At 37.9% G+C, this 26590-nt stretch overlaps 1 protein-coding gene across 1 annotated transcript; it reads left to right on the top strand.

Moving 5' to 3' along the window:
• Nucleotides 1-2022: 2022 nt before the first annotated feature.
• DCAF12L2 (DDB1 and CUL4 associated factor 12 like 2) lies at nt 2023-4698 on the top strand. Its single transcript, XM_030305557.1, has one exon. The coding sequence runs from the start codon at nt 2023-2025 to the stop codon at nt 3394-3396; it is 1374 nt and encodes a 457-aa protein (XP_030161417.1). The 3' UTR covers nt 3397-4698.
• Nucleotides 4699-26590: the final 21892 nt, after the last annotated feature.

Here is a 26590-nt window from a genome sequence, read left to right as displayed (position 1 = left end):
ATGTGTATCTATCAATCTCCCAAACGTTCAGCCTATTTTGCTCTACCACAACAGTAAAAAGTACGTTATGAATTTATACTATATAGTATCCATTTTTCTGAGGTGTAATTAAAAAAAAACACACATTATGGCAGATTATGTTAAAGGAATTTGTCATTTATTCTCTAGTAACATCAGTTCTAATTATGAAGTTGTCAACATTTTTTTCATTGTCAAGTCACTCCTTCTCCACTACCCTCAGCTTCTGGATAGGGCATTAAACATAGGGAGGAATAAGGGTGAGCAGTGGGTTCTAGGATGCAGCAGCTCGATGGGGGTGGTGCTAAGGGCATGTGGTTTTTGTACCTGGAGTTTGTGCATTTGAGGTGAGGGTGCAAAAAGGGCTGGGAGAAGGGGGAGAAAAGCAATAACAAAGTAACTTCTAAGCTCTCCCTCGGTCAGAAAAGGTAATTCAACTTCCCACATGCACCCACACAGCAAACAAGGTTTTGGAGAGAAGGACTGGGGTGTCTGCAGAGTTGGTGTCAGCTACCAGCCACTCGTGTCACTGTGTAATTGAGTACATCTAAATACAGGCTTGCCAACCAAATAGGTTGCTCTGAAGCTGCAAAGCCAGATATGCAGCATCCAAATCGTGAGACTGCTAAACCCATAGTCTGAACACCCACACTCCACCATTGTTCTCTGTGTTTACCTCGTTCTGGAAAGTTCCTCACCATCTGTGCCTAGAGTAATCTGTATATCCCTGCCCCAATGCCCCAGGGTGCCTCCCATGCAAGACAATTCAGGCACCTGGGACTACCCTGGGACTGACAGTGGGGACTGAACCTTTCCTCCCTGGAGCAGGGAAAGAGGTATCCTTCTTCTGGACCTCTTCCACTCCATTCCACTGTTCCACTCTGAGGCTCAAGAGAACTCAACACCATGGAGGAACACTTGTCTTACCCCAGCCCCCAACCCCACCTTAAACGCAGTCCTCTAGGTTCCTGAGGCTGCCTTGGATCACAGGGTCCTGACTCCACCCCCGGCAGGAAGTGGCGCCTAGGCAACTACATTTGGAACACACCCCCTCAGCGATTCTGGTGCAGGAACTGAGGGACCTCAGTTTGAGAAAAAAGAAAAAAAAACTGAAAATTTGTAACAGAATCCCAGCGGAAGGGCTGGGGCAGGTGAGCTGCAAGGACAGACCTAAGGGGGAGGGTCTCCCTGCCTCTGCTAAACATCTCCATTCTCTTTGCTGCAGAGTCTTCCAGGATTGCACTAAGCACACGTTTGTTCCTTCGACATATAATTGTTAGAGCTCCTTCTAGCTTCATACTTTACTTTATTTTACCTTTCAGATTTTATTTAAGTAGGGATTTTAAGAAGGCTAGTTGTTTGCTATCCTGAGGGTAGTGAAACGACTGGAGTAGGATAGCAGAGGGCCTGGGCAGGCGCACTAGGATGTGTCCTCCGGAGACGGCTCGGCTCAGGGATCCAGGAGCGCTGGCCCTGGGTGAGTATCCCCACCGCGGGCTCCACTCCCCACCTCCCGCCCCCCTCCCGACCCCTCCCAGCCTGGCGTGTGCTACCCTGCGCCCCCCGTTTGCTCCCAGCCGGCTCCTCCCGCTGCCTCCACCCCCTCACACTCGGTTCCCCCTGCGTCGTCCTTGTCCCACTCAGACTTCGTTCCCGCCGCCCGGCCGGCCGCACTTCCCGCCCTCGCCTAGATCCCGGCCACCGCCGCCAGAGCCCTCATCGCCGCACTCCTCTCGCGCTCCGCCCGCGCCCCGCTCCCTCCGGGCCCCGTTCTTCGCCCAGCCCGCCGCTCTCGCTTCCCTCGCCGCCGCCGCCGCGTCCCGGACTCGGTAGGCTCCGCGCCCTGCGGTTGAGCCTGTCCCCTGGCCCCTAAGAGCCCGCGCTCCCGGCTGACGCGGAGGCGCCGCGGTCCCTGCCGCCACCACGGCCAACACGGGTGCCACGCGCCGCCGCCGCCGCCGCCGCCGTGCCGCCGCCGCCGCGGCCACTCGCCCGCCGCCCACCATGGCCCCGCAGCAAACAGGTAGCAGGAAGCGGAAAGCGCCCGCCGAGAGCTCGTCCTCTCAGGGCTCGGCGGCGGACGCAGAGGGGCCGCTGCTGCCTAAGAAGCAGAAGCGGCCGGCGACGCGGCGCTCGCTGGTGCAGTACCTGAAGGACCGCGAGGTGGGCGCGCGGGGCGGCGCCGGGCTGTCGGGCTCCAAGGGCGAACTGCGCGGCTACGCGGTGCAGAAGCTGCCCGAACTCTTGAGGGAGCGCGAGCTGGCCCTGGGCACGCTCAACAAGGTGTTCGCGTCGCAGTGGCTGAACGCCAGGCAGGTCGTGTGCGGCACCAAATGTAACACCCTCTTCGTGGTGGACGTGCACTCGGGGCAAATCACGCGCATCCCCCTGATGCGGGACCGGGGGCCCTGGCTGGCCCGGGCCCAGCCGAGCTGCGGCATCCACGCCATCGAGCTGAATCCCTCCAAGACGCTTCTGGCCACGGGGGGAGAGAACCCCAACAGCCTGGCCGTCTACCAGCTGCCCACCCTGGACCCCGTGTGCCTGGGCGACCGCCACGGCCATAAGGACTGGATCTTCACCATCGCCTGGATGAGCGATACAGTGGCTGTGAGCGGCTCCCGCGACGGCACTGTGGCTCTATGGCGGCTGGACCCCGACATGTTCAATGGCAGCATCGCCTGGCACAATGACGCGGGGCTTCCTGTGTACGCCCACATCCGTCCGAGGGACATGGAGACCATCCCCAGGTCCAGCACCAGCCCCAGTAACCGCAAGGTGCGGGCCTTGGCCTTTAGTGGCAAGAACCAGGAGCTGGGAGCCGTGTCCCTGGACGGCTACTTCCACCTGTGGAAAGCCCGGAGCACTCTGTCCAGGCTGCTGTCCATCAGGCTGCCCTACTGCCGAGAGAACGTGTGCCTGACCTACTGCGAAGAGTTGTCCCTGTATGCAGTGGGTTCCCAGTCCCATGTCTCCTTCCTAGATCCGCGCCAACGCCAGCAGAATATCCGGCCCCTGTGCTCCCGAGAGGGCGGCACAGGGGTGCGTTCGCTGAGTTTCTACCAGCACATCATCACCGTGGGCACGGGCCATGGCTCCCTGCTCTTCTATGACATCCGTGCCCAGAAGTTCCTGGAGGAGAGGGCGTCGGGCAGCCCAGACTCCTGTCCTGGGCCCTCAGGAAGGAAGCTCAAGCTCACCTGTGGCAGAGGCTGGCTCAACCACGATGACCTGTGGGTGAACTACTTTGGCGGTATAGGGGAGTTCCCCAACGCGCTCTACACCCACTGCTACAACTGGCCTGAGATGAAGCTCTTCGTGGCTGGAGGGCCTCTCCCTTCAGGCCTGCATGGGAACTACGCAGGCCTCTGGAGCTAAGGATGGCCAGTGTGTTCTCAAAGTGCCCAGATTTACCTTCCAGTCCCCGCTCACTTTCTTCTTCACGCTGTGCTTTGTGCTTTTTAACTCAGTGTGGCATTTGTCTTCTAGGTTGAAAGTGCCCAGCTTACCTGTGTTTAGTGTATTTAGGCAGAGAGAGAAAGAGAGAGACAAATCAAAGGTGATCTTTGGGCAATCAAAAGTTGGCTTTAAGATTTTTCTGTACCTCTCCCAACACCACCATGTTTTTTGCCTCCTCTTACAAAGAATTTTGTCTAATCTTTAATTGTGTTCTCTGAGTGATTGACATATGCTCTTTCTTTGGGCTGTTGTAGAGGTGGTACCCCCTACAATTCAATACTTTTTTTTTTACCAATATTTCAACAGTATGTTCAGGTCTTCTACACATTTCAGATGTATGGTATTTTGGGAAAATAATATGCTAAAAGGTATCTTTGGGGCTGGTTGGAGGAACTACCCTTCATATATATAAGAGAACAGGTATATAGCTCTGCTCTAGAAAATGCATTTTAAGATCTGGATTGCCACCATTTGGGGCCTGTTTCATTTGGATTTTGGAACCTGGTTGTTTGTTGTTTGTATATTTTTGGTACATAAAATATTTAAAAATATGTTTTCTTCATCAAGAAATCTTAGAATGGTGTTCACCCTATTAATCACAATTTTGATTAGTAATTTTATTTTATTTTATTCAGTAAATTTTATTCAGTAAAATTTAGCCCCAGGTCCTCAGCCTTCTTGTTTAAAGCTGCTATAACACAGCCTGCTTTCCTGGGTATCATTTATGCTACAGATTTCCATAGCTAATCAAAACTGGCCTATACATGGCAGGACAATCAGGGAAGTTCTTTTGGGGGTAAACATTTCTTTAAAGTTTAGGTAACACTATCCAGGCAGCCATTTACACAGAAAGGCCCGCTGTTGTGCTCAATGTAGATGTTGTTGACAAATTTTTTTATTATATACATGGGTATTCCTTTTATTGGGATTGTGTATGTGATGGATTGCAGAAAAAATAAAACTTGTTTAGCATTTTAGCAATTAAGTACTAGGCTAAGGTTTTTTAATGCTTACATATCTATTTTTTTCTTAATTGTCTTCTAGGAATATATTTATCAAAGTCAAAATCTTCCAAGAGACCAGATGAAACTGAAACATTAGCTGTGCACACATTACTCTGTATATTTGTTTTTGAAAAGCAAACTTATGCTAGTATCATGGGTGAAAAGATGAAATAACATCTTGAATGCCTTATCAAAATATACTTGCTATAGGTTGGACAATTTGGTATCTTATGTTTTTAAGATGATTTAAAAAACTTTATTTACAAAAAAATACATGTGTTTATAGCTACCTACTCACATATGCTGTGTATTTGTGTATGTCTTTGTGTTACTTCCCATGTGAAAAAAAGGCACATGTGTATACCATTTTACATATGCACATATTCCTAATATTTTAAACTATGTCTATCAAGACTTGGTCTTTAGTTTTGTTTTATTCGAGATAAGTAATACATGCACATGACCAAACAAGTCAAACTATATAAAAAGTGTAAGGTGAAAAGTAGGTCTCATACCCTAGGATCCCTGATCTCCTGCCCATAGATCACAAGCAGTATATTTTGTGTTTGTATAGTCAATACATATAGAAGCATATATGTATGTGTGTATGCAATTTTTATATAAGTGTGCCATTTATCACAAAATCTTAGAGATTTTTTTCTTATACCTATCTACCTAATTTTAATTGTATAGTATTTCCCTTTATGATTGGCACATACTTTATTCATTATACCTTTAATGAGCATGTATATTGGTTCTTATTTGCTGTAACTATAAGCTATTCTACAGTGATTACTTAGGTGCATACATTTTTGTGCACATGTGTAAGTAGATCTGCAGGATAAATTCCTAGAAATGGAATTGCTGGATCAATTTTATATTTAATAGCCATTGCCAAATTACCATCCAAAGAAGTACTACCAGATTAACCTCCCATAAATAATGTATGCATGCCTACTTCACCATACCCTTGCCAGCTGTGGGTCATCAAACTCTGTGCTCTTTGACAATCACATATCTGCTTGATCCTGATCCTTTCTAAGCCACTGTGGCTGGGTTAGATTTGTGGTCAGAGTACCAAGTAGGTTCTGAAACAGATCAAAAATATGGGGAAATGAGGGCAAACAATAAAAATACTGTCAAACCAAAGACCAAGAACACCTACAGTTCAGGTTCACATATCTGGAGATGGATTACAAAGGACTGTCTTCCTTAGATTCTTAGCTGGACCTAGTAGGGTTCTTTGGTTTATCGTACCCTTATTTCACTTGTATTCAATGCATCACGTATCAGTAAAGAAAATCCAAGAAGGAGATGATGAGAGCCTGAGCTAGAATATTTGAGGTAAGTGGAGAGGAAGGAAGTTACTAGAAAAATGAGGTGAAAATAAAATGAACCGTACTTGGTATTTCATGTGGAGGGTGAAGAAAGGCAAAGAATTTAGGTGGACTGTAAGGCTCTGGCTTGAATGTAAATGAATAGTGACAAACAAATCTAGGGACTATAAGCACAGAGGATATACGTGGATCAACTCGATTGGGGACATGTTGAATTTGAGGTGCTTATTTGACATCAGAAGAACATACCCAGTGAAGAACTGGCTATCTATCCCAGAATGAGATTTCTCACTGCTGGGAAAGTGAGTGATAGGAAATGTGGGGAAATTTTCCCTTTTGGAAGCAAGCAGAATAGAAAAACCTATCAAGGATCCTAAAAAGAAATGGAGAACAAAAATAGAGGTGGGAAGAATATAAAATAGAAGAGGATTAGTTTACTCAAATGCCATCACCTCATAAGCCTGAGATAGCAAAATATTTCTTTAATACTGAATTAAATTATAATAATTTATGATCATTTTGGAGTCTTAACCCCCATAGCAAAGGGCAGTTTTTCTCCCAGATATTCTCCCTAAATACTTACCTAGGACTTCTCATCAGTCCACTAATTAAGCTGTTTCATTGGTCAACTGCTGGTACCTTCTTGGAGAATGAAAAGTCAGACCTTATTTACAAAGCAGGACTCACAGTGATTTCTGGACCATTTAGCCTACTGGTCTGAGATATCTCCAGCACTCCCAACAGCTTCCTGGCACAGGCATCTCTGGCAGCCATTCTGAAGCCCTGGCAGCCTCAGAGAGGTGAAGTATCACCTCATCACCAGCTGCTACTAGCTCGTGTTTGAGTTCCTCCCTCAATGCCACAGGTGTGGGTCTCTTCCAGTTTTCCCAGGCTGCCAAAGGACAAAGGAAGTGTCCGGTGGAAGATGCTCCTTTCCTCAGCATCACAATCACAAGAGCACAAATACAAAGAATTAGAAGAAAGAAAGAAGAAATAATCACAGGCACAGATTTATTTGCTAGGCAGGTAAATGTAACATCTGAGTGAAAATTATCAGAAGACTAAATAACTAAACTTTTTCCAAGAATAAATTAGAAACCAGAACGGACCATTAACCCTAAAAAATTGTGAAAGCTATTTTTTTAATATGCTCTTTCCTCTAAGAAAATCACGCATTTAAGCATATAAGCATATAATAGACATGCTAGGCTTGGTGGTGTCATAAATAAATTACTTCACATTGTCAGGGAATATTTAATTTTGAGCCGATTCAGAGTATAGAGTAAATTTTACTCTTTTGTATATGAGGCCAACATAACATTAATAACAAACCTGACTAAAATTACACAAAATTAAGAGACCTGTTTTACATATATAGATAGATAAATGCAAGTTGTCTTAAAAAACACTGCATATATAATCCATCAGTGTATTAAAAAGAAACTATGCAAACCATGGCAAAGTGAAGCTAGTTCCTGGGATGCAGAGTGTTGGCTGTTAAGAAATCTATTTTTGTAATGTATCATATTATCAGGTCAAGTGAGAAGACACAGGCTCGTGCTAGTATATTCCAATAAATAATTTAATAAAACCCTACTAAAATTCTTGATAAAATTTTTCTTAAAGTATGAGGTAATATAGTCTTCTAATGGTTGTGTGTGTGTGTGTGTGTGTATGTGTTTCTTATTGTTTCCAATCTTAACCAGAGTCCTCTTAAATTATACAGTATCAGAGGAATTCCAATGAAAGTAAGGAATGAAGCAAGGATTCTGAAAACCACCATCAGTATTTAATATTATTATAAAAATTCTAGATACAGCAATTAGAAAAGATAGAAAAATAAAAGGTATAAATATTGGAGAAGAGAAAGCAGTTATAATTACTTGCAGATGATGTGACTGTAAAAAAAAATCATTCGAAAGAGCCAACTGAAACAATGAAATATTGTAGTAAGGTGTTCTGTTTTGAAATTAATGTATGAAACATCAATACTTTTCTATTTTACTTATTTACTTATTCAGCAAATATTTCATGAATGCTTACCCTATACCTGGCACTGTTCCAGGTGCTGGAAATACTATGGTGAACAAGATAAGCAAGCAATGCCCTCATGAGGTTTGTGGTCCACTGAGAAGGAAAGAGACAATAAACATACAAAATAGCAAAACAATGGTGTATCAGATGGTTACCAATGCTAATAAAATAAATGAGGGTAAAGGAGAAGAGGGGATAGGAATTCTGGGGGAGATGTAATTTTAATATTTTATTGAGATATAATTGACATTATATTAGTTTTCAGGTATACAACATGATTCAATTTTTGTATATACTGTGAAATGATTACTAACTCTAGTTAACACCCATCAATACACAGTTAAAATTTTTTTCTTATAATAAGAACTTTTAAGATTAACTCTCTTAGCAACTTTCAAATGTACAATACATTATTATTAACTATATTCATCATGCTATAAATTACATCCCCAGGACTTATTTGTTTTATAACTGGATGTTTGTACCTTTTGACTCCCTTCACCTATTTAACCAACCCCTCCTCCCACACCCTGTACCTCTGGCAACCACCAGTCTATTCTTTGTATCTGTGAGCACATTTTTTTTAGATTCCACCTATAAGTGCAGTCATATGGTATTTGTCTTTCTCTGTCTGACTTACTTCACTTAGCATATCCATCCATGTTGTAAATGGGATCTCCTTTTTATGGTTGAATGGTATTCCATTGTGCATATATATACCACATTTTCTTTATCCATTCATCTCTTGATGGACACTTAGGTTGTTTCCATGTCTTGGCTACTATAAATAATGCTGTGATGAACATGGGGGTGCATATATCTTTTCGAGTCAGTGCTTTCATTTCCTTTGGATAAATATCCACAGTGGAATTGCTGAATCATATGGTAATTCTATTTTTAATTCTTTGAGGAGCCTCCATACTGTTCTCCATAGTGGCGGCACCAATTTACATTCCCACCAACAGTGCATAAGGAAGGGTTCACTTTTCTCCACATCCTTGCTGACCCTGGTTATTTCTTGCCTTTATGATAATAGCTATTCTAACAGGTGTGAAGTGATACCTCATTGCGGTTTTGATTGCATTTATGTACCTGATTATTAGTTATGTTGAGCATCTTTTCATGTGTCTGTTGGCCATCATGTGTCTGTTTTCTTTGAGAAAATTATGTTCAGATCCTCTGACCACTTTTAATCAGATTTTTGCTGTTGAGTAGCGTGAGTTCTTTATATATTTTGGATATGAACCCTTTATCAGATAAATGATTTGCAAACATTTTCTCCCATTCCATAGGCTGGCTTTTCATTTTGTTGATGGTTTCACTTTGCAATGCAGAGGACTTTTAGTTTGTTGTAGACTCTTTAACCCATTTGAATAGATTGCTGTGTATGATGTAAGATAGTTTCATTCTTTTGCAAGTGCTGTCCACTTTTTTCAACACCATTTACTGATAAAACTGTCTTTTCCCCATTTTACATTCTTAGTTCCTTTGTCATAAATTAATTGACCATATATATATGGGTTTATTTCTAGCCTTTCTATTCTATTACAAAAGAGAATACGAATTAGGAATTCTGGATGAGATGCAATTTTAAATAAAGTTGTTAGTGAAAACCTGCTCAATAAGTTAACATTTCAGCTGAGATTTGAAGGAAGTGACAAAATGAGTCTTGCAGCTATATCAGAGAAGAGAGTGTGCAAGTGGAGGGAATATCAAGTACAGAGATCTGAGGTGGGACCATTCCTGGTGTGTGTTAGAGCACTAGAAAGTACACCAGTATTGTTGGAGCAGAGTGCATGAAGAAAGGGGTAGAGTCAGAGAGGTAATGGAAGACAATATCATGCAGAGATATGGAAGAAATTATGAGAATCTTGGACTTTACTTTGAATGAAATGAAAAGCCAAGGAGGGTTTTGAACAAGGGATTTATGTTTTAGAAGGAAAGCTAGATGCTGTGTTGATAATATACTATAAACTGTAGTAGGGAGAAGACAGAGAAGGAGGGGGGGCATCAGTTAGTAGGTAACTCTAATAATCAAAATCAAAGATGATGTTGGCCATATGCAAAACTAACCAGTTTAACAATTCAGTGGAGCTTGTGGTTCAAAACAACAGACACTTCCTTATAAGGATATTCTAGAAGTGACATCAATATTATTGAAATCGAAAAACTGCATGTTAATGCTATAAGAAAGAGTGCCATGAATATCAGATCAGATATTTTGACAATGTTCTGGAAAATAGAAAATAGATAGAGTCACTCTGATAAATAAAGTTGATCCGGGTTACCATAAGCCTAAGATACAACTATCAGAATGCTGTCATTTTGATGGAAGGCAGTATTCACAGAGAGTCTCCCACAAAGATTCCATGCTATATACTTTGTCATATATCAATAGAAGGAGTGATTTTTGAAATCGCAAGCATAGTTGGAGGGCTGTCCATGGATGGGCTTGTCTAGTTGGACCTTTCTCTAAATAGTGGAATACTATACAATTGTTAAAATTCTGGAGCTCATTCTTTATGTACTGACGTGGAGAAGTAGTCTTGATAATGTTACATGAAATAAGCAAATTTCAAATCCATTTTTGTTTAAAAATAGGAGGACGAAGATAACAAGTTTACAGTATGTATAAGAATATGTACAAAAGGGTTAACTGTGTGTCTGTAAGACATAGTATATAATAGGGGACTTTCATCATATTTTACATATTTAAATAATGTTTGAACAGTCTAATATGTATTTCTTAAGCAAACAAGGGGAAAAACAATGAAGATACCTTTTGAAAGGCCTAGTTGGAGTGGGGAAGAGAAGGAGAAGACAGGAATGATCAATGGTGCTCAATGCAGCAGAAGCTAAAAAAGCTGGAGATGAGAAAAATTCATTTTTATGTCATATGGAAGTCCATGAAGGCTTTTTGCCAAAACAATTGTAATAGTGACCAACTGTATTCCCTCCAAGAAGGGATAAACAATTCAGTGTGTCTCAAAATTGACCTTAGAAACTTTTTTCCTATTAACACCTGACAGAATTGTGGTTTTCTATGTTTTTCTTCTCATCTCCTCAAAACAGTTGATTTTGGGCAAGTAGTGTGAGAATGACATAGGCACTACCTCACTGTCTACAGAATAATGATACAAATGTTCCTGACCCCAATGCAGTACATGATCCAGCACCTACCAATTTCAGGAATCCATGTTGTTCTTCAACCTTCCCTGCCATATATAAGGTATATATTTTATATATATATGGTTATATTGTATATATTATATATAATAGGTTTTAATGGTATAGAATCATGTTATATAAACTATGTTATAATGATATTTATGTATAATCTCTATATAATATGTGATATAATTTATATATATAATATTCATAGCTAGAAGCTGATTTGAAGAACCTGTTACACTAGAGAAATCCAATTTTCTGGCACACTCATATTTTCCCCAAAACATTTCTCTGCTTATTATATGACCATAATTTTGGTTTGAGCCTTAATGTTTAAATGTCCATTAATCTTCCCTAGTCCCACATCCCAACTATAATTATAGTGGAGAGGAGAATTTTAGCTTTGGAATAAGCCAAGATATATTCTTACTCATTGCTATAATACTTAAATCTGTTCCCATCTCTGGTGTCCTTTACTGATAATAAGGGCAGTCGTACATTACATTAAACTATGACAAAAATGGGACTTGGTTTTCATATTTATAGGGGGCAAGGAGAAAAATAATCCCTCAGAACTTGAGAAGTTATATTGAGTGTATAGACAAAGAAAAGGAAGAAACATAATTCATAAAGTCTTTTATTCTCAGTATTAGGACTTGAGTACTACCAATACATGGGAGCATATTTAGTACACATACCTCCCTGTTGTTAATCAGAGGACTTCTGAAATCTACACACTTTCACTTATGAAGGGCTATAATCAATGCATGAGTCTTCAATTAAATATCACAAATATTTATCATTGGGAATACAAAATAAAACAGAGATACAATACCTAAATTTGTTCATTTGTCTTGCTTTTCAGTAGGTTTTATCCAGAAATTAGTCAAAATATTGACACACAATATAATAGTTGGTTGATGTAGCTATAAACAGATGAATCAGTTCACCAAGAATCATTCAAATCAGTAATTTATACTAATGTGGACAAAACTACCAATTGAATAACTAATAATCTCTCCCAACCCATCTAGCTGTTTTGAATTTGGCAACCTGAGAATATAATATTGTTCTGGAAAACCAAATAAATATTATATACAGAATAAGATAAAAGACTGAGATCATGGATTAAATAATTCCCTTTGTAAAAGGCAACTTCCATAAGCAAAGGGGCAGAGACATCATAGTAGGATCAGAGCCTTCTGCTGAGAAGGGACATTAGATAGAGACATATTTGACCTTCAGGATCTCAATAGAATAATGATACTGTGTGACATGTATGTAGCAGCCAGTATTTCATCTTCACTTGCAAAGAGATTTTATGACTGTGCCTGTTTATTGGGGTCTCTATCTTTGAGTGTTTACATATATAAACACTTGCATACAGACAGAGATAAACTATCTTCAACATGAGGACCTCAAGGTGATGTCTTATTAAAATCTTGAATCTTCTTTGTTTTACTTTACAACTCTCTGTGGGTGACTCACCCAGACTCAAAATGAAAAACACAAGTCAAACTAATGGCAGAGCACTGCAGTCACCCACAGCATCTGTTATTGTTGTTGTGTTTTTTCCAATTTGCTGGGCTGAGTATTGAGTAATGAATGATAACTTGGCACTACTATTCTTTGGGAATATTTAAACATTTAAAAAAATTCAAAGCTTCAAAGCTATGTAACAACTGAGCCTTCATCTTACTTCAATATTTTGAGTTGCTGCTCAGATAATAGCAGTTAGTTCTGGCATTGTGAATGTCAAAAATCAAGGTACACAGTGTATTATGCAGTGCTTACAGGAAATCAGGTGGGGTAAATGACTATCTTTTAGAAGCTTTTCTACCAATTAAGTTTTTCCTAAGGTTAGTTCTTATAGAGAAAAAGAAAATGGTAAATTATTATGACAATTCGTTCATCTCTTATTATTAACATGTACCTACAGAATATATGGCCAAAAGTAGGATTAATGAATGCTAAAATTGTATAGGTCTATAAAGACTATTAAAGATCATATAACACTGATCTTTAAAGATCAACATACTTAAAAAATTTTTATTTACATTTATTTATTTTTGAGAGACAGAGAGCGAGGGCATAAGTAGGGAGGGGCAGAGAGAGAATGAGACACAGAATCCAAAGCAGGCTCCAGGCTCTGAGCTGTCAGCACAGAGCCTGATGCGGGGCTTGAACCCACAAACCATGAGATCATGACCTGAGCCGAAGTCGGACGCTTAACCAACTGAGCCACCCAAGTGCCCCAAGATCAACATACTTTTATAGCAGTAATGTTAAATGTGCTTCCTGACTTTTAATTTTTAAAATAATAAAACGTACATGTAATGTAACAAAAATTCATGTTTCTAACATCTAGAATTAACTAAAAGTAAAATCATAGATGAAATAGAAGCCCTCACTGAACACTATAATTATAAATTCTCTTCTTACCTCCCCACAGGTAAACACTCACTGTAATAGTTCAGCAAGTTTCTGTACAATTCAATTTTTATACTGCTATGTATTTATATTTATTTAATAAATACTTAAGTACTTAGTATGTGCCAGTTATTAATACTTTCCAAAGACTTGCTCATTTAATCCTTACGGTAATCCACATTTTACAGATGACTATTTTACAAAGGAGTAGTTAAATAACTTGCCCAAGGTGATAAGTAATAAGATGCATAGTTATATCTAGGGTCAGTTTGTACATGTGCATGTTTCCATCTATAATATATAGAATGACTTTTATTAATTTAGTGTTAACTTTTTCAGCAATTTTATTTTTTCATTTAACATGTATTTGAGATCTTTAATGATATGTGTATGTATCTGTTTAGGTTATTTTAACCACTGGATCATCGATTTTGTGAATATACCACAATATACGTATTACATCAATGGATAATTGTGTTCTTACCTAGTTTTCTGTATTTCAAACTATGTTACAATACACACATTTAGGAAACATTTTGTGATGCACACATGTAGTAACTGCTGTCTTATTTTTTTAAGTTTATTTATTTATTTATTTTTTTAGTAATCTCTCCACCCCCTATAGGGCTCGAACTCATAACGCCAAGATCAAGAGTCTCATACTCTTCCGACTGAGCCAACACCACTGCTCTGTATTTTTCAAAATGTAGAAGTGGATTTGCTGTTTCATAGAGTGTATGCATTTTCAATTTGCTTCATGCTACCAAAACAGAACCTTAAGCTTGCTATGGTAAGAGGAAGTGTGGTAATCCCAAACATCCTTGCCCCCAGCTACACATGCACATTTTCTCTGCAATACAAGCAATATTCTGGATGATGCTGTTAAGAAATTTTGAAGATACAATTAAAATCCCGAATGAGTTGATTTTAACATAGGGATATTACCTGACTTAATTGGGTGAACTCTTAAAAGGAACTGGAAGAAGAGAAAAAATTGAAGTGTGAGAGGTTTTTGACACAAAAGAGATCTCTGTTGCTGGCTGTGAAGATGGATAAGTGACACAAATAGGATCTGAGGGTGTCCTCTAGGAGCTGATAGTGACTTCTAGTCAACAGCCAGCAAGAAAATGGAAACTTCAGTCCTACAACTGCAAGGAAATGAATTCTTCCAACAACATGAACAAGCTTGGAAGCAGATTCTTCCCAGAGTTTGCAGCCAGTAACAGAGCAGGCCAAGATACTGATTTCATCCCAGTAAGTCTCTAAGAAAATAACCTGGTTAGGTTATGCCTGCACTTCCAGCCTTCAGAAGTGTGAGGTAATAAATGGGGATTGTTTTAAGCTGCTCAGTTTGTGGTAATTTCTTAGGCAGCAGTAGAAAACTAACACTGTGTCAATTTTTATTCTCCTATGCAGTGTCTAAAATTTCCTTTTACCTCATATTCTCACCAACACTTGATATTTTTTTCATAAAATAATGTTTGCCAATCTGATGGATAAAATATGATGTTATTGTTGTTTTAGTTTGAATATCCTTGTTTGCTGGCAACCAGGTGGTTTTACAGACGATAAAAGTTAAACCAGAGTGAATGTGTTCACTCATGTCCTATAGCTAAGAAGCAGAGCAAAGATTAAAAGTTTGAGTTAAGAAATGAGATATGTCACTTTTCTAAAACCCACTAAAAGAACTTTCGTCTCATAGTCATTCAATAAATATAAATGGAACACATGTTATACATCTACATTAGTTTTTATCACTGCACTATAAATATATTCTATGGCTGAAGCACAATCTGATAAACAAATATGGAAATAGGTAGAAGCTGGTAAAAGGGTACAAACTTTCAGTTATAAGATGAGTAAGTTCTGAAAAAAAAAACATGGTTGAGGTGAGGAAAGGGATGATTGTGTATTTATTGCTTTTCCCTAAAATGTGTATTGTTGACTACACTTCTACTAATTATCAGAGCTGCCACTGTCAAAACAAGTATGCACTGTTTCCTAATTCTCTTTCCATTAACAATTAAATAACAGAATGATGGAACCTGAAAGAATAAATATGAACTGTGAACTCAGTACTATATTTACAGAAGCTACTATGTATGCAATTGCTACCCGAGTTCCTGCTGTGCTTTGAAAATACATAATTGAAGAATGTCTGTCTTTGGACAATAGTGATAGGAAGACCTTTGTAAATTACAAATTTACCTGCTGAAGTAAAAGTCATAGGTTCTTCCTTGGTTATTTAATATAATAATAGCACAAGCATGGTATGTTAAGTGTATTTTTATATACAACAACAAATCTCGAAACTTCTAGTTAAATTTAAAAAATGGCAGTCATTAAAATTGTAATGGTAACTGTTACTGTGTTCCAATCTGTAGTGAATACAGTTATTCTGTCAGTGGGTTTCAGATTTCAACTAATTGTATATCGGCAGAATTTTGAAGGAACTCCTTTATGTTTTTAAATATTGACAAACTTAAACTTATGTACAAATATAAAGTGAGGATTAGACGTATAGCAGGACTTACATCTTCCTAGACTCCTCCCTCTCCATTACCCTTAAGTCAGCAACTTACTCCTGTTGAACTAAGTTGTCTCTTGAATCTTTCCCCTCAGGCTATCTCCACTGCTATTGGTCTAGTTCTGACCCTCCTCTTCTTAAAGTGGGATTTATAATTTCCTATTTTGTCTTCCTGCCTATAGCCTCATTCTTTGCCAATCTGTATTTTACTGTTAATACTTACCCTTCTAAATCCAGGTTCTTTTCTGTGCTTGTCCAGTATAGCAGACACTAGTGACATGTGGCTAACATAATTAAAATTAATTAAAATGAAATAAAATTAAAATTTTATCACAGTTCCTCAGTTACACTACTCATATTTCAAGTGCATAATAGTTACATCTGGCCAGCAGCACCACTTTGGATACTGCTGATACATACTATTTCCATCATTGCAGAATATCATGTTAGATCATGCTGCTCTAGATTATTGGTTCATGGTTTTAGTTAGGATATCAGAATCAAACTTTGGATACATACAGAGTCTGTACAAGATTGTTTATAGCAACATTATTAATAATAATCATAAAGTAAAAACAACCCAAATGCCTATCAACTGAAAAAATGGATACACAAATTACCCATACAATGGTATGTTATTCAGTAATACTTAAAAACAAAGTATAGGGGCACCTGGGTGGCTCAGTCGGTTGAGCGTCAGACTTCGGCTCAGGTCACGATCTCACGGTCAGTGAGTTCGAGCCCCGCGTGGGGCTCTGTGCTGACGGCTCAGAGCCTGGAGCCTGCTTCCGATTCTGTGTCTCCCTCTCTCTCTGGCCCTCCCCCATTCATGCTCTGTCTCTCTCTGTCTCAAAAGTAAATAAAAAACATTAAAAAAAATTAAAAAACAAAGTATACTATATGCTATAACATGAATTAACCTTGAAACGATTACACTAAGTGAAAGAAGCTAGTCCTAAGGGACTGCATAATACATGATTCTATTTATGTGAAAGGACTAAAAAAAACACAAATCCATAAAGATAGAATGTAGGTAGGTGAAACTGTTACAAAACTCTGTAAATATACTATAAAACAATGAATTGTGCATTTTAAAGTGGTGAATTTTATGATATAAGAATTATATATCAATAAAGCTGTTACAAAGAAAACAACAACAAGAATCAAATTATTGAGGTTTTAAACATCAGACCCTGGATTCTAACTCGGTCCCACAAAAGCAGAATCTCTATTCAGGATATAGGAAGATAGATAAATAAATAGATATAGATAGTAGATATTATATTTTATAGGTAAAATATAAGTTATATAACATGTAGCTATATAATCTCCATAATATTTATCTATCATCTATCATCTATATATATCAACAGGTTATCCTAATATTCATACAGGATATGAACTACTGCTAGTTCTCAACTGTGATCCCCCTCAAGGGCAGGGATCATGTCTTTTTGAGATTTTGATATTTAGAAATACTATAAGCAAATCAAAATGGAATTATAAAACATGTTCAAATAAACCAAAGAAAGAAGGAAAAGTAAAAGAGTGAAACAAAAAATAGAGAACAAAGATTTAAAAGAATAAAATGGTAGGCTTAAGCCCTAACATACCACTAAATATATTAAATGTATATGATCTAAATACATCAATTAAAACACAGAGATTAGCAAAATGGGTTTATAAAGACTGATCCAACTATATTCTGTCTACAAGAAACTTGCTTCAAATATAATAATATAGGCAAGTTGAATATAAAAAATATATAATAGAAAATTTAATCAAAGGAAAGTAGGAATGGCTATATTAATATTAGATAAAGTCAACTTCAGAGCAAAGAATATTACCAAAGACAGAGAAGGACATTATATAAAAGAGTCAATCACCTAAGGGGAGATAGAAACTCTAAATATGTTTGAACCAAACAAAAGAGCTGAATATTAAAGGAGCAAAACTGATAGAATTGAAAGAAGAAATAGACAAATCCATAATATTTTAATGTCTTTATTTTGGAAATTGATTAAACATCTAAATAGAAAATAAGCAAGGGCACAGAAGAGCTCAGCAATACCATCAACCAACAGTATCCAATTGACATTTATGGAACACTACTTAACAGCAGAATACATATTCTTTACATGTTCCCATACAATATAAACAAGATAGACCATATCCTGGGACAAAAAGAGAGAACTCAGCAAATATAAAGATTTGAAGTCATACAGAGTGTATTCTTTGAACATAATGGAATCAAGCTAAAATAAGTAAAATGACAATAGGGAAATCTCCAAACACTTGGAAACTAAGCAACACACATTTGAATAATGCATGTGTTAAAGAAGAGTCTCAAGGTAATAAAGACATGCTGAAATGAATGAAAATGAAAGTACAAAATATCAAAATTTGCAGGAAGCAGCTAAAGCTGTTCTGAGGGAAATCTATATCCCTAAATGTGTAAATTAGGAAAGAAGAAAAGTCTCAAATCAATAATCTAAGCTCTCATTTCAAAAACCGAGGAAAAGAAGAGCAAAATGGGCTCAGATAATATACAAGGAAGGATATAATAAAAAAAAGGGAACTGAAAACAGGAAAACAATAGAGAAAAATCAATGAAACTAAAGACCTAATTCTTTGAAAAGTTCAATAAAATTGGCAAACCTTTAGCAAGACTGACAAAGAACAAAGAACAAATCGTCAATATCAGGAATGAAACAAAGGAGATCAATACAGACTCTAAAGTTAGCAAAGAATAAGGGAAAACCACAAACATCTCTACATAGATAAATTTGACAAATTAAGTGAAAAAGACCTATTCCTTGAAAAAACAAAAACCACCACAAGTTACCTAATATTTAATTGCCTTGTACTTATTAATGAATTTTAATTATTAACTTAAAAACTCCCCTAGGGTGCATGGGTGGCTTAGTCAGTTGAGTGACTCTTGATTTCAGCTCAGGCCATAATCTCATGGTTTGTGAAATCGAGCCCCATGTTGGGCTCTGCACTGACAGCTTGGAGTCTGCTTGGGATTCTCTCTCTCCCATCTCTCTGCCCCTCTCCACACACACGCTCTCTCTCTCTCAAAATAAATAAATAAGCATTATAAATAAATAAATAAATAAATAAATAAATAAATAAATAAATATTTTAAAAATAAAAACTCCCCTAAAATATCTCCAGGTCCAGATGGTTTCACTTAAGAAATCTATGGACATTTTTTTTAAATTTTTTTTCAACATTTATTTATTTTTGGGGCAGAGAGAGACAGAGCATGAACGGGGGAGGGGCAGAGAGAGAGGGAGACACAGAATTGGAAACAGGCTCCAGGCTCTGAGCCATCCGCCCAGAGCCTGACGCGGGGCTCGAACTCACGGACCGCGAGATCGTGACCTGGCTGAAGTCGGACACTTAACCGACTGCGCCACCCAGGCGCCCCTAAATCTATAGACATTTAAAGAAGAATTAACACCAATTCCCAATTCATTTTATGAAGTTTATATTATCCTATTAAAGTCAGACAAAATATCAGAATAGAAAACAACAGGAAATAATTCCTCATGAATATAGATGTAAATGCCTTAAAAATATTAGCAAACTGAATTCATCAATGTGTAAAAAGAATTATTCAACATGACCTTGTAATTAAGGTCTTTTCAGGGATGCAAGGCTGATTAAATATTCAAAAATTAATGTAATTCATCATATTAAAAGCCTAAAGATAAAAATCACATAATCATATCAATTGATGCAGAAAAAGCATTTGACAAAATTCAATACCTATTCATGATAAATAATCCCATAAAAATAGGACTATAGGGAAACTTCTTCATTTTAATTAAGACTATATGCAAAAAGAATACATCTAGTATTATACATAATGGTGAAAAACTGAATGTTTTTCTCCTAAGATCATTGAAAATGCAAAGATGTCCACTCTCACAATTCTCATTTAACATAGTGAGGAGACTTGTAGATGATGAAATGAGGCAAAAAATAAAAAAAATAAAAAAGAAAGAAAGGTATATAAATCATAAGGGAAAAAGTAAGATTGTCTTTATTTGGAGATGACACGATTTTGTATAGAAAATCCCAAGGAATGTACAAAAAATCATAGAGTACATAATTAATTTCAGCAAGATTGCACAATATATGAAAACATGCAAAAATCAATTGTTACTTCTACATCTAGCAATGAATACATAGACAATGAAATTTAAAATTACAATATCATTTACAATTTCTTAAAAAAGTGAAATACTTTGGTGTAAATCTAACAAAAGATGTGTGTAACTTGTGTATGAAAGAAATCAGGGCGCCTGGGTGGTGCAGTTAGTTGAGCGTCTGACTTCGGCTCAGATCATGATCTCATGGTTCATGGGTTTCAGCCCTGCGTCGGAACACAACAGCTCAGCTCAGAGTCTGGAGCCTGTTTCAGGTTCAGTGTTTCCCTCTCTCTCTGCCCCTCCCCGTTTGCACTCTGTCTGTCTCTCTTTCTCAAAAATAAATAAACATTAAAAAAAAAGAAATCATAGATCTAAATAAAATGGAGATATATATTATGCCCAATGATGGTAAGGTCCAACATAATAAAAATGTCAATTCTTCCCAAAATGAAATGCAGGTTTAATACAATTCCTAACAAAATCCCAGTAAGTTTTTTTTTTTTTTTTGCTGCTGTTATTTTTCTAAAATTTATATGGAAAATTAAAAGAATCATAATAGCTAAATCTATTTTGAAAAGGAAGAGTACAGTGGGTGGAATCAATGTTCCTGATTTCAAGACTCATATAGATACAGTGCTAAAGTCTGTATGATACTGGTGGAAGGATAGACACATATATGAATGAACTGGATAAAGAATCCTAAAATAAATCTGCACAAATATGCACATCTGATTTTTGACAGAGGTGCCAAAGCAATTCAATGGAGGAAAGATATTCTTTTCAACATGATGCTGGAGATATTGGACATTCATAGACCCCACAAAAATAAACCTCAACCTAAATCTCACACCTTACACAAAAATTAACTCAAAATAGATCATGGACTTGTGTAAAATGAAAAACCAGAAAACATTTAGCAAACACAGAAAATAAATTCTTTTTGAAGTCCAGGGCTATGCAAAGATTTATTAGACTTGATACCCAAAAGCATACTCCATAAATTAAAAAACTGATAAATTGGGGCACCTGGGTGGCTCAGTCGGTTAAGCGTCCGACTTCGGTTCAGGGCATGATCTCACAGTTCATGGGTTCGAGCCCCGCATCAGGCTGTGTGCTGGCAGCTCAGAGCCTAGAGCCTGTTTCCGATTCTGTGTCTCCCTCTCTCTCTGCCCCTCCCCCACTCACACTCTGTCTCCCTCTGTCTCAAAAATAAATCCAGTATCCCTGACTGGATGAGGCCACAGGCTATACCCCATGATTGGGCTGGATCACTGACTGGGCTTCCTGCCTGAGCAAGGCCACACACAGATTGTTCAGCAATTGGACAAGGCCATAGGCTGGGCATTTCTTGTGAGACACGGTATAGGATGGGTTCTGCAACTGCTCTGGTTCCCTGTCTAGGATTTCTGGTTGAGCAGAACTGAAGGCTATGCTCAAAAGTTGGGCTGGGCTGCTGAGTTGTTTCCCTGTTCAGGTGGGTCATAGAACGTGCTCCATGGCTGTCAGACATCTATGGCCAGGTGTCCTAGCAGGTTAGATCAGACGTTGTGCAGTTGAGTAGGTATGTGAACTTTATTCCCTGCCTAAGTAGGGCTATAGGAGGGGCTCTATTGACAGTATGATATGTCGGCTAGAGACCCAAATTAGGCAGAATTGCCTTCTGAGCTCCCTGGCCAGATAAGGCCACCAAGTAGGCTCTGCAGATGGGCTGAGCCACTGGATATGACCTCTGCTCAGGGACCACCACCTGCAGTAACATGGTTCACCATCCGAGCACTTATTGCTATAAGCCCTTTCCCCTTTCTCTACCTGATCCCCAGTGGCCCAACTCCACAGATGCACCCAGTGATCAGTGTGAGTTGAAAACCAAGTGGGCCTCCCAGGAAGTGTGTTGCAATGGTGAGGAAGCTGGATGTCTACCTTGAGGTCTCTGTTTTCTACTAGAAAAATCTTAGTTCCAAGGAGTCTTTTCAATGTGGTACTGTGATGGCTTGATAGGGGGGTGATGTGGTCAAAGTGACACAACTCCTCTTACCCTTCTAATGAGATCCTTCTTGGTCTCTTTCATCCAAGTGGTTGCTTCAGCCACACCCTGAAGTTCTGAGACTTTCACAATGATACCTTGTCTATGAGTAGTTGCTAGTTGGTCTACTTGTGAGGGGAACTGTAGTTAGGACCCACCTCTTTCATCATCTTGATGTCATTCTCTAAACAAGTTGATGAATGTTTTTGACTAGAATGCAGAAAATGATCAGCCTGTATACATGCTGAGTGATTTAAATGTATGCCACCTTTCTGGAGGACAATTTTGAAATATACATCATACCATGTCTACCTGTACATCTTAAAGAAGTAAAAATTGTGCAAAAATGTGTACAAATATCAGCATTCACAGAGCGAAAAGGGCTGTTGAATTTGATATTTAATTTTAAATGTAAAGGTCTTGGACTTTATGCTGGTCCTCAAAATGGACTATGTGCAATTATTTGAAGAATTCTGAACATTAATCCAAAATAGTTAATGGGTAACTTTGTATGTGTATGGTATTTGAAATGATTCTAAATATATTCATTCCACTGAAGATAAAGTCTTCAAAAATCATTGATTTTTAATAAAGATTTGGTACTAGGAGAGATAATACATAAAGCCATTCATGTTTAGAGTGAATGGGTTCCTCATATAAAACACAGAACATAAAAAAATTATTTGAGAATTTTTTTCTCAATTTTCCCAAAGATGGTAGAGAAGTAGAACCGTTCTAGATGCACAAGTAAAGCTATTTTATTACATTCAAGAAATGCCTTAGAACATTTTTGTGCTTAATTCTCTAGAACCCCATTGAGAAAGGATAGCAGGTATTGATAGAAAAGCAGAGAATGGATTTTAAATAACCAGAACCTGCCAGTAGATAAATCTAGATTGGGGAAAAAGTAGGATGGAGATATTCAGGATGTGGGACATTATCCAGGGTAATTGGACCCATGTGGTTAGCTGTATCTTGGGGCCCTAAGCAACAAGAGGAAATTAGGGACTGTCATTCATTTGTTTAATAAATATTCATTTAGTACACAGATTCTTATGGGGATGAGCATAATAAGGAAAATAAAATATAGTCCCTGTCCTCAAGAAATTCATAGCAACTATTACTAAGCAATTATTAAAACTACATAATTATTAAACAAAAATAAACAATTATTAATCAATGGGTTACATGTTTGTATTTGTTTTCTATTGCTATGTAACAAATTACCACAAACTTCACAACTTATTACATATCCATTTCTTGCATCTCAGTTCTGTAAGTCAGATGTCCAATCATAACTTAGCTGAGTCCTCTGATCAGGGATTCACCAGGCTGAAATCAAAGTGTTGGTTTAACTGTGTTTTAATCTGGAGCTCAGGGTCTTTTTTTAAAGATCATTTAGGTTGCTAGAAAAAGTAAACTCATTGCAGCTGCAGAATTGAGATGTTTTCTAGGCTGGCTACCAGCCAGCTACTCTCAGCTCTCTTTCAGCTACTCTTTTAGTTACTAGAGGCCACTCTAGTTTTTTTGAGATATGTCATCTTCTATAGGCCTTCTCACACTCTTACACTTCAAAACTCTCTGACCTCAGGAAAGACTCAGTCCCTTTTAAAGGCTCTCCTGATTAGATCAGGCCACCCAGGATATCATTTTTGATTAGCTCAAATTTAGCTAATACTAGTGCCTAATAATGGGAGTGATATACAATTATATTCACAGGCCCTATCTCCACTCAAGGTAAGAGGATTATACAGGACATATACACCAGAGAGTGGAAGTCTTGAAGTCTTTCTTAGAATTCTGCATAGCACAGTGGTATAAAGGATATAAACAAATTAAATGTCCCAAACCACAGAACAGGGGGCATCAAACACTGCTTAAGGCAGAAATAGCAAAGTAACAGACTCACTTGCCACATTCTACTCCCTTGCCTGTGGCAGAACACTTTTACTAATGGCTTCAGGAACTTTCTCACCCAACTGAAATATGGTTTAACAATCCATTTGTAACAAAACAAGTTGAAACTGCTTTTTCATTCTTAGCCCAGGGTAATTAGGTAAGTCATCCCAGAGGACTTAGTGTTTGTGTCTCTGAGAATGAATAAGAAATAAATATATAAAAAATCAGAGGAAGTAGAGTTCAGACAGGAAGAAATATTTGTGCAAGAAAATAAAGGTATAGCAATGCATGGGGTTTTCAGGGTAGAGTAAATAGTTTCATGTGCTTTGAGGGTACAGTAAAAGTAGAAGAGACATAATGGGAAGTATAGCCTGGGGCCAGACTATAAAGAAATTCATAAATAGTATTAGTGATTCTATCCTATGGATAGGCTAACCGTATAATATAGCATCTAAACTGGAACACTTTTGAGAATCAAAGGAAGAACTATTAATGATAATGCCAGGACTAGAGGTATAAACTGGAATTGCCCCAAGCAAACCCTACTTCTAGGCAATGACAAACTAAAGAAGGATTTTAATCTGGTGAGTGACCTTGAACAAAGACATGTAATAGGAGGTGGATGGAAAATCAAAGGCCTATTTTATTCAAATGCAGTTCCCCCCTTGGCTGGTCATGCTGATAACTGTACCAATCTGTTAGATGGTCCTTGCTTTTGTTGCAGGTTTTCTCTAAATTTTTGATAATCACAGTGAAAACTCCACGAGCTATTTTAGATTATTGCTGAATTACTTCTAGATAATGTGAAAAGGTATACCTATCTTCTTACAATATTTAGGGCATCATGAGGTTGTAGTCCATGGAAAATTCAAGGGCAGGATGACCATAAACTTAAGAGAAATACATTTGAAAATTTAAAAAAAAATCCAGGCTGTGATTTTTCTGATTGGTACAATAAATACAGATTAAAAACCCACCTCAATTCGGTGATGCTGTTATTTTCTGTGTCATTTTGTGAAAACACAATTTGAATAAATAGCTCAAATCATATGAAAATACATCAGGAATAATGTTCCTCTGAATAAGATACACTTTAATGAACTAAACTCAGTTGTGGTGATGTATTTAGATCAACCGTGTAAAATAGACACATGATTCCAAACTACTCTAAGGTTTTTGATGTGGATAACAGATGGAAGTTTGCTTTTCTCATTTCTCATCATCTGACATTATATGGTTAAATATGACTTAAACTCACCATGTAAATTTGGTAGAGACCATTTTATAATGCCAACCACCACCAATAGAATAAATTCTACTTTATTTTCCCTAGGGTATGGTATCCCATTTTATGAATGTGTTTGTACTTCATAAATCATTTTCAAGAACAAAGAGGAAAAATGAAAATCCATTTTCTTTAGACCCTATTAGTCTCCATTTAATTTTTAACAAAACAGGAAAAATATTTTATCAATCACAACAATAAAATCATTTCAACATTCACCTTTGCAAAAGTACTTCTTGATAATGACAATGATCTTCCAAACATAATGGATTTGTAAAGGACGTGGGTGTGAGAGAGAAGAGGGAAGGTATAGTGATAGTATTTAACTCTGAAAAGTAGAGAATGACCAAAATGTGACAATTCATAACACAATTCAGTGGTCACTATTTCAGCATGAGAAAGAATTTTGGATATTTAAAAGATCAGTTAATTTTCTGAGGCATATAGCTGTCAATCCCACCATATTTTCCAGAGGATATTCTCATTTTTTGAAAATTGTTTTTGTTTGTTTGTTTGTTTGTTTGTTTTAGGGAGGGAGAGGCAGGGGGAGAGGGAGACAGAATCTTAAGCAGACTTTACACCCACCACAGAGCTCAATGCCAGGCTCAATCTCATGACCATGAGATCATGACCTGAGGCAAAATCAAGATGTTTAGCTGATTGAGCCACCCAGATGGCCCTGAACATTGCTCTTTTGAATTGTGACAATCATCAGTTGTACTTAATATGTCCTTGGATGCTTGGCAGAATTTTTTTGTTACATCTTGCAAGTTGTAGCCAAAATTAGGAGAGAACAATTTTATTAAACTGCAAATTTTTGTTGAACAATGAACACTTGTTATAATTTTTTTGCCTCTTACACCTTTTCATATTTACATATTAATTAATTCATTTGTCCCTTCATTTATTGTTATATTGGGGCTATTGTATTCAATAAAATGGACAAAGTACTGTGATATGTGGCAAAATATGTATCTTAGTTCCAAGATTTATGTAAGCAAATTTAATACAAAATGGAAAGTTTTAGGCAGATCATGAGAAGTACATATAAAAGGGGCGGATTCAGGAAAAGTGTCCTAGAGAAGTTGACATTTAAGTGGACCATGCATCTTGTGGAAGTAAGACTTGGACAACTGGAATTAAGAGAAAGAATATCAGATGCAAAAGAGAGAAAGAGAGTCTGAAAAGGAAGGAGAGAAGATAGAAAATATCAAAACAATCATGTTTTCCTGTAAACTTG

The sequence above is a fragment of the Lynx canadensis genome, chromosome X (genome assembly GCF_007474595.2).
Source record: "Lynx canadensis isolate LIC74 chromosome X, mLynCan4.pri.v2, whole genome shotgun sequence".
Classification (NCBI taxonomy): Eukaryota; Metazoa; Chordata; class Mammalia; order Carnivora; family Felidae; genus Lynx; species Lynx canadensis.
The sequence above is the reverse complement of the archived record's forward strand: the minus strand, read 5'-3'. Positions and strand labels throughout refer to the sequence as shown.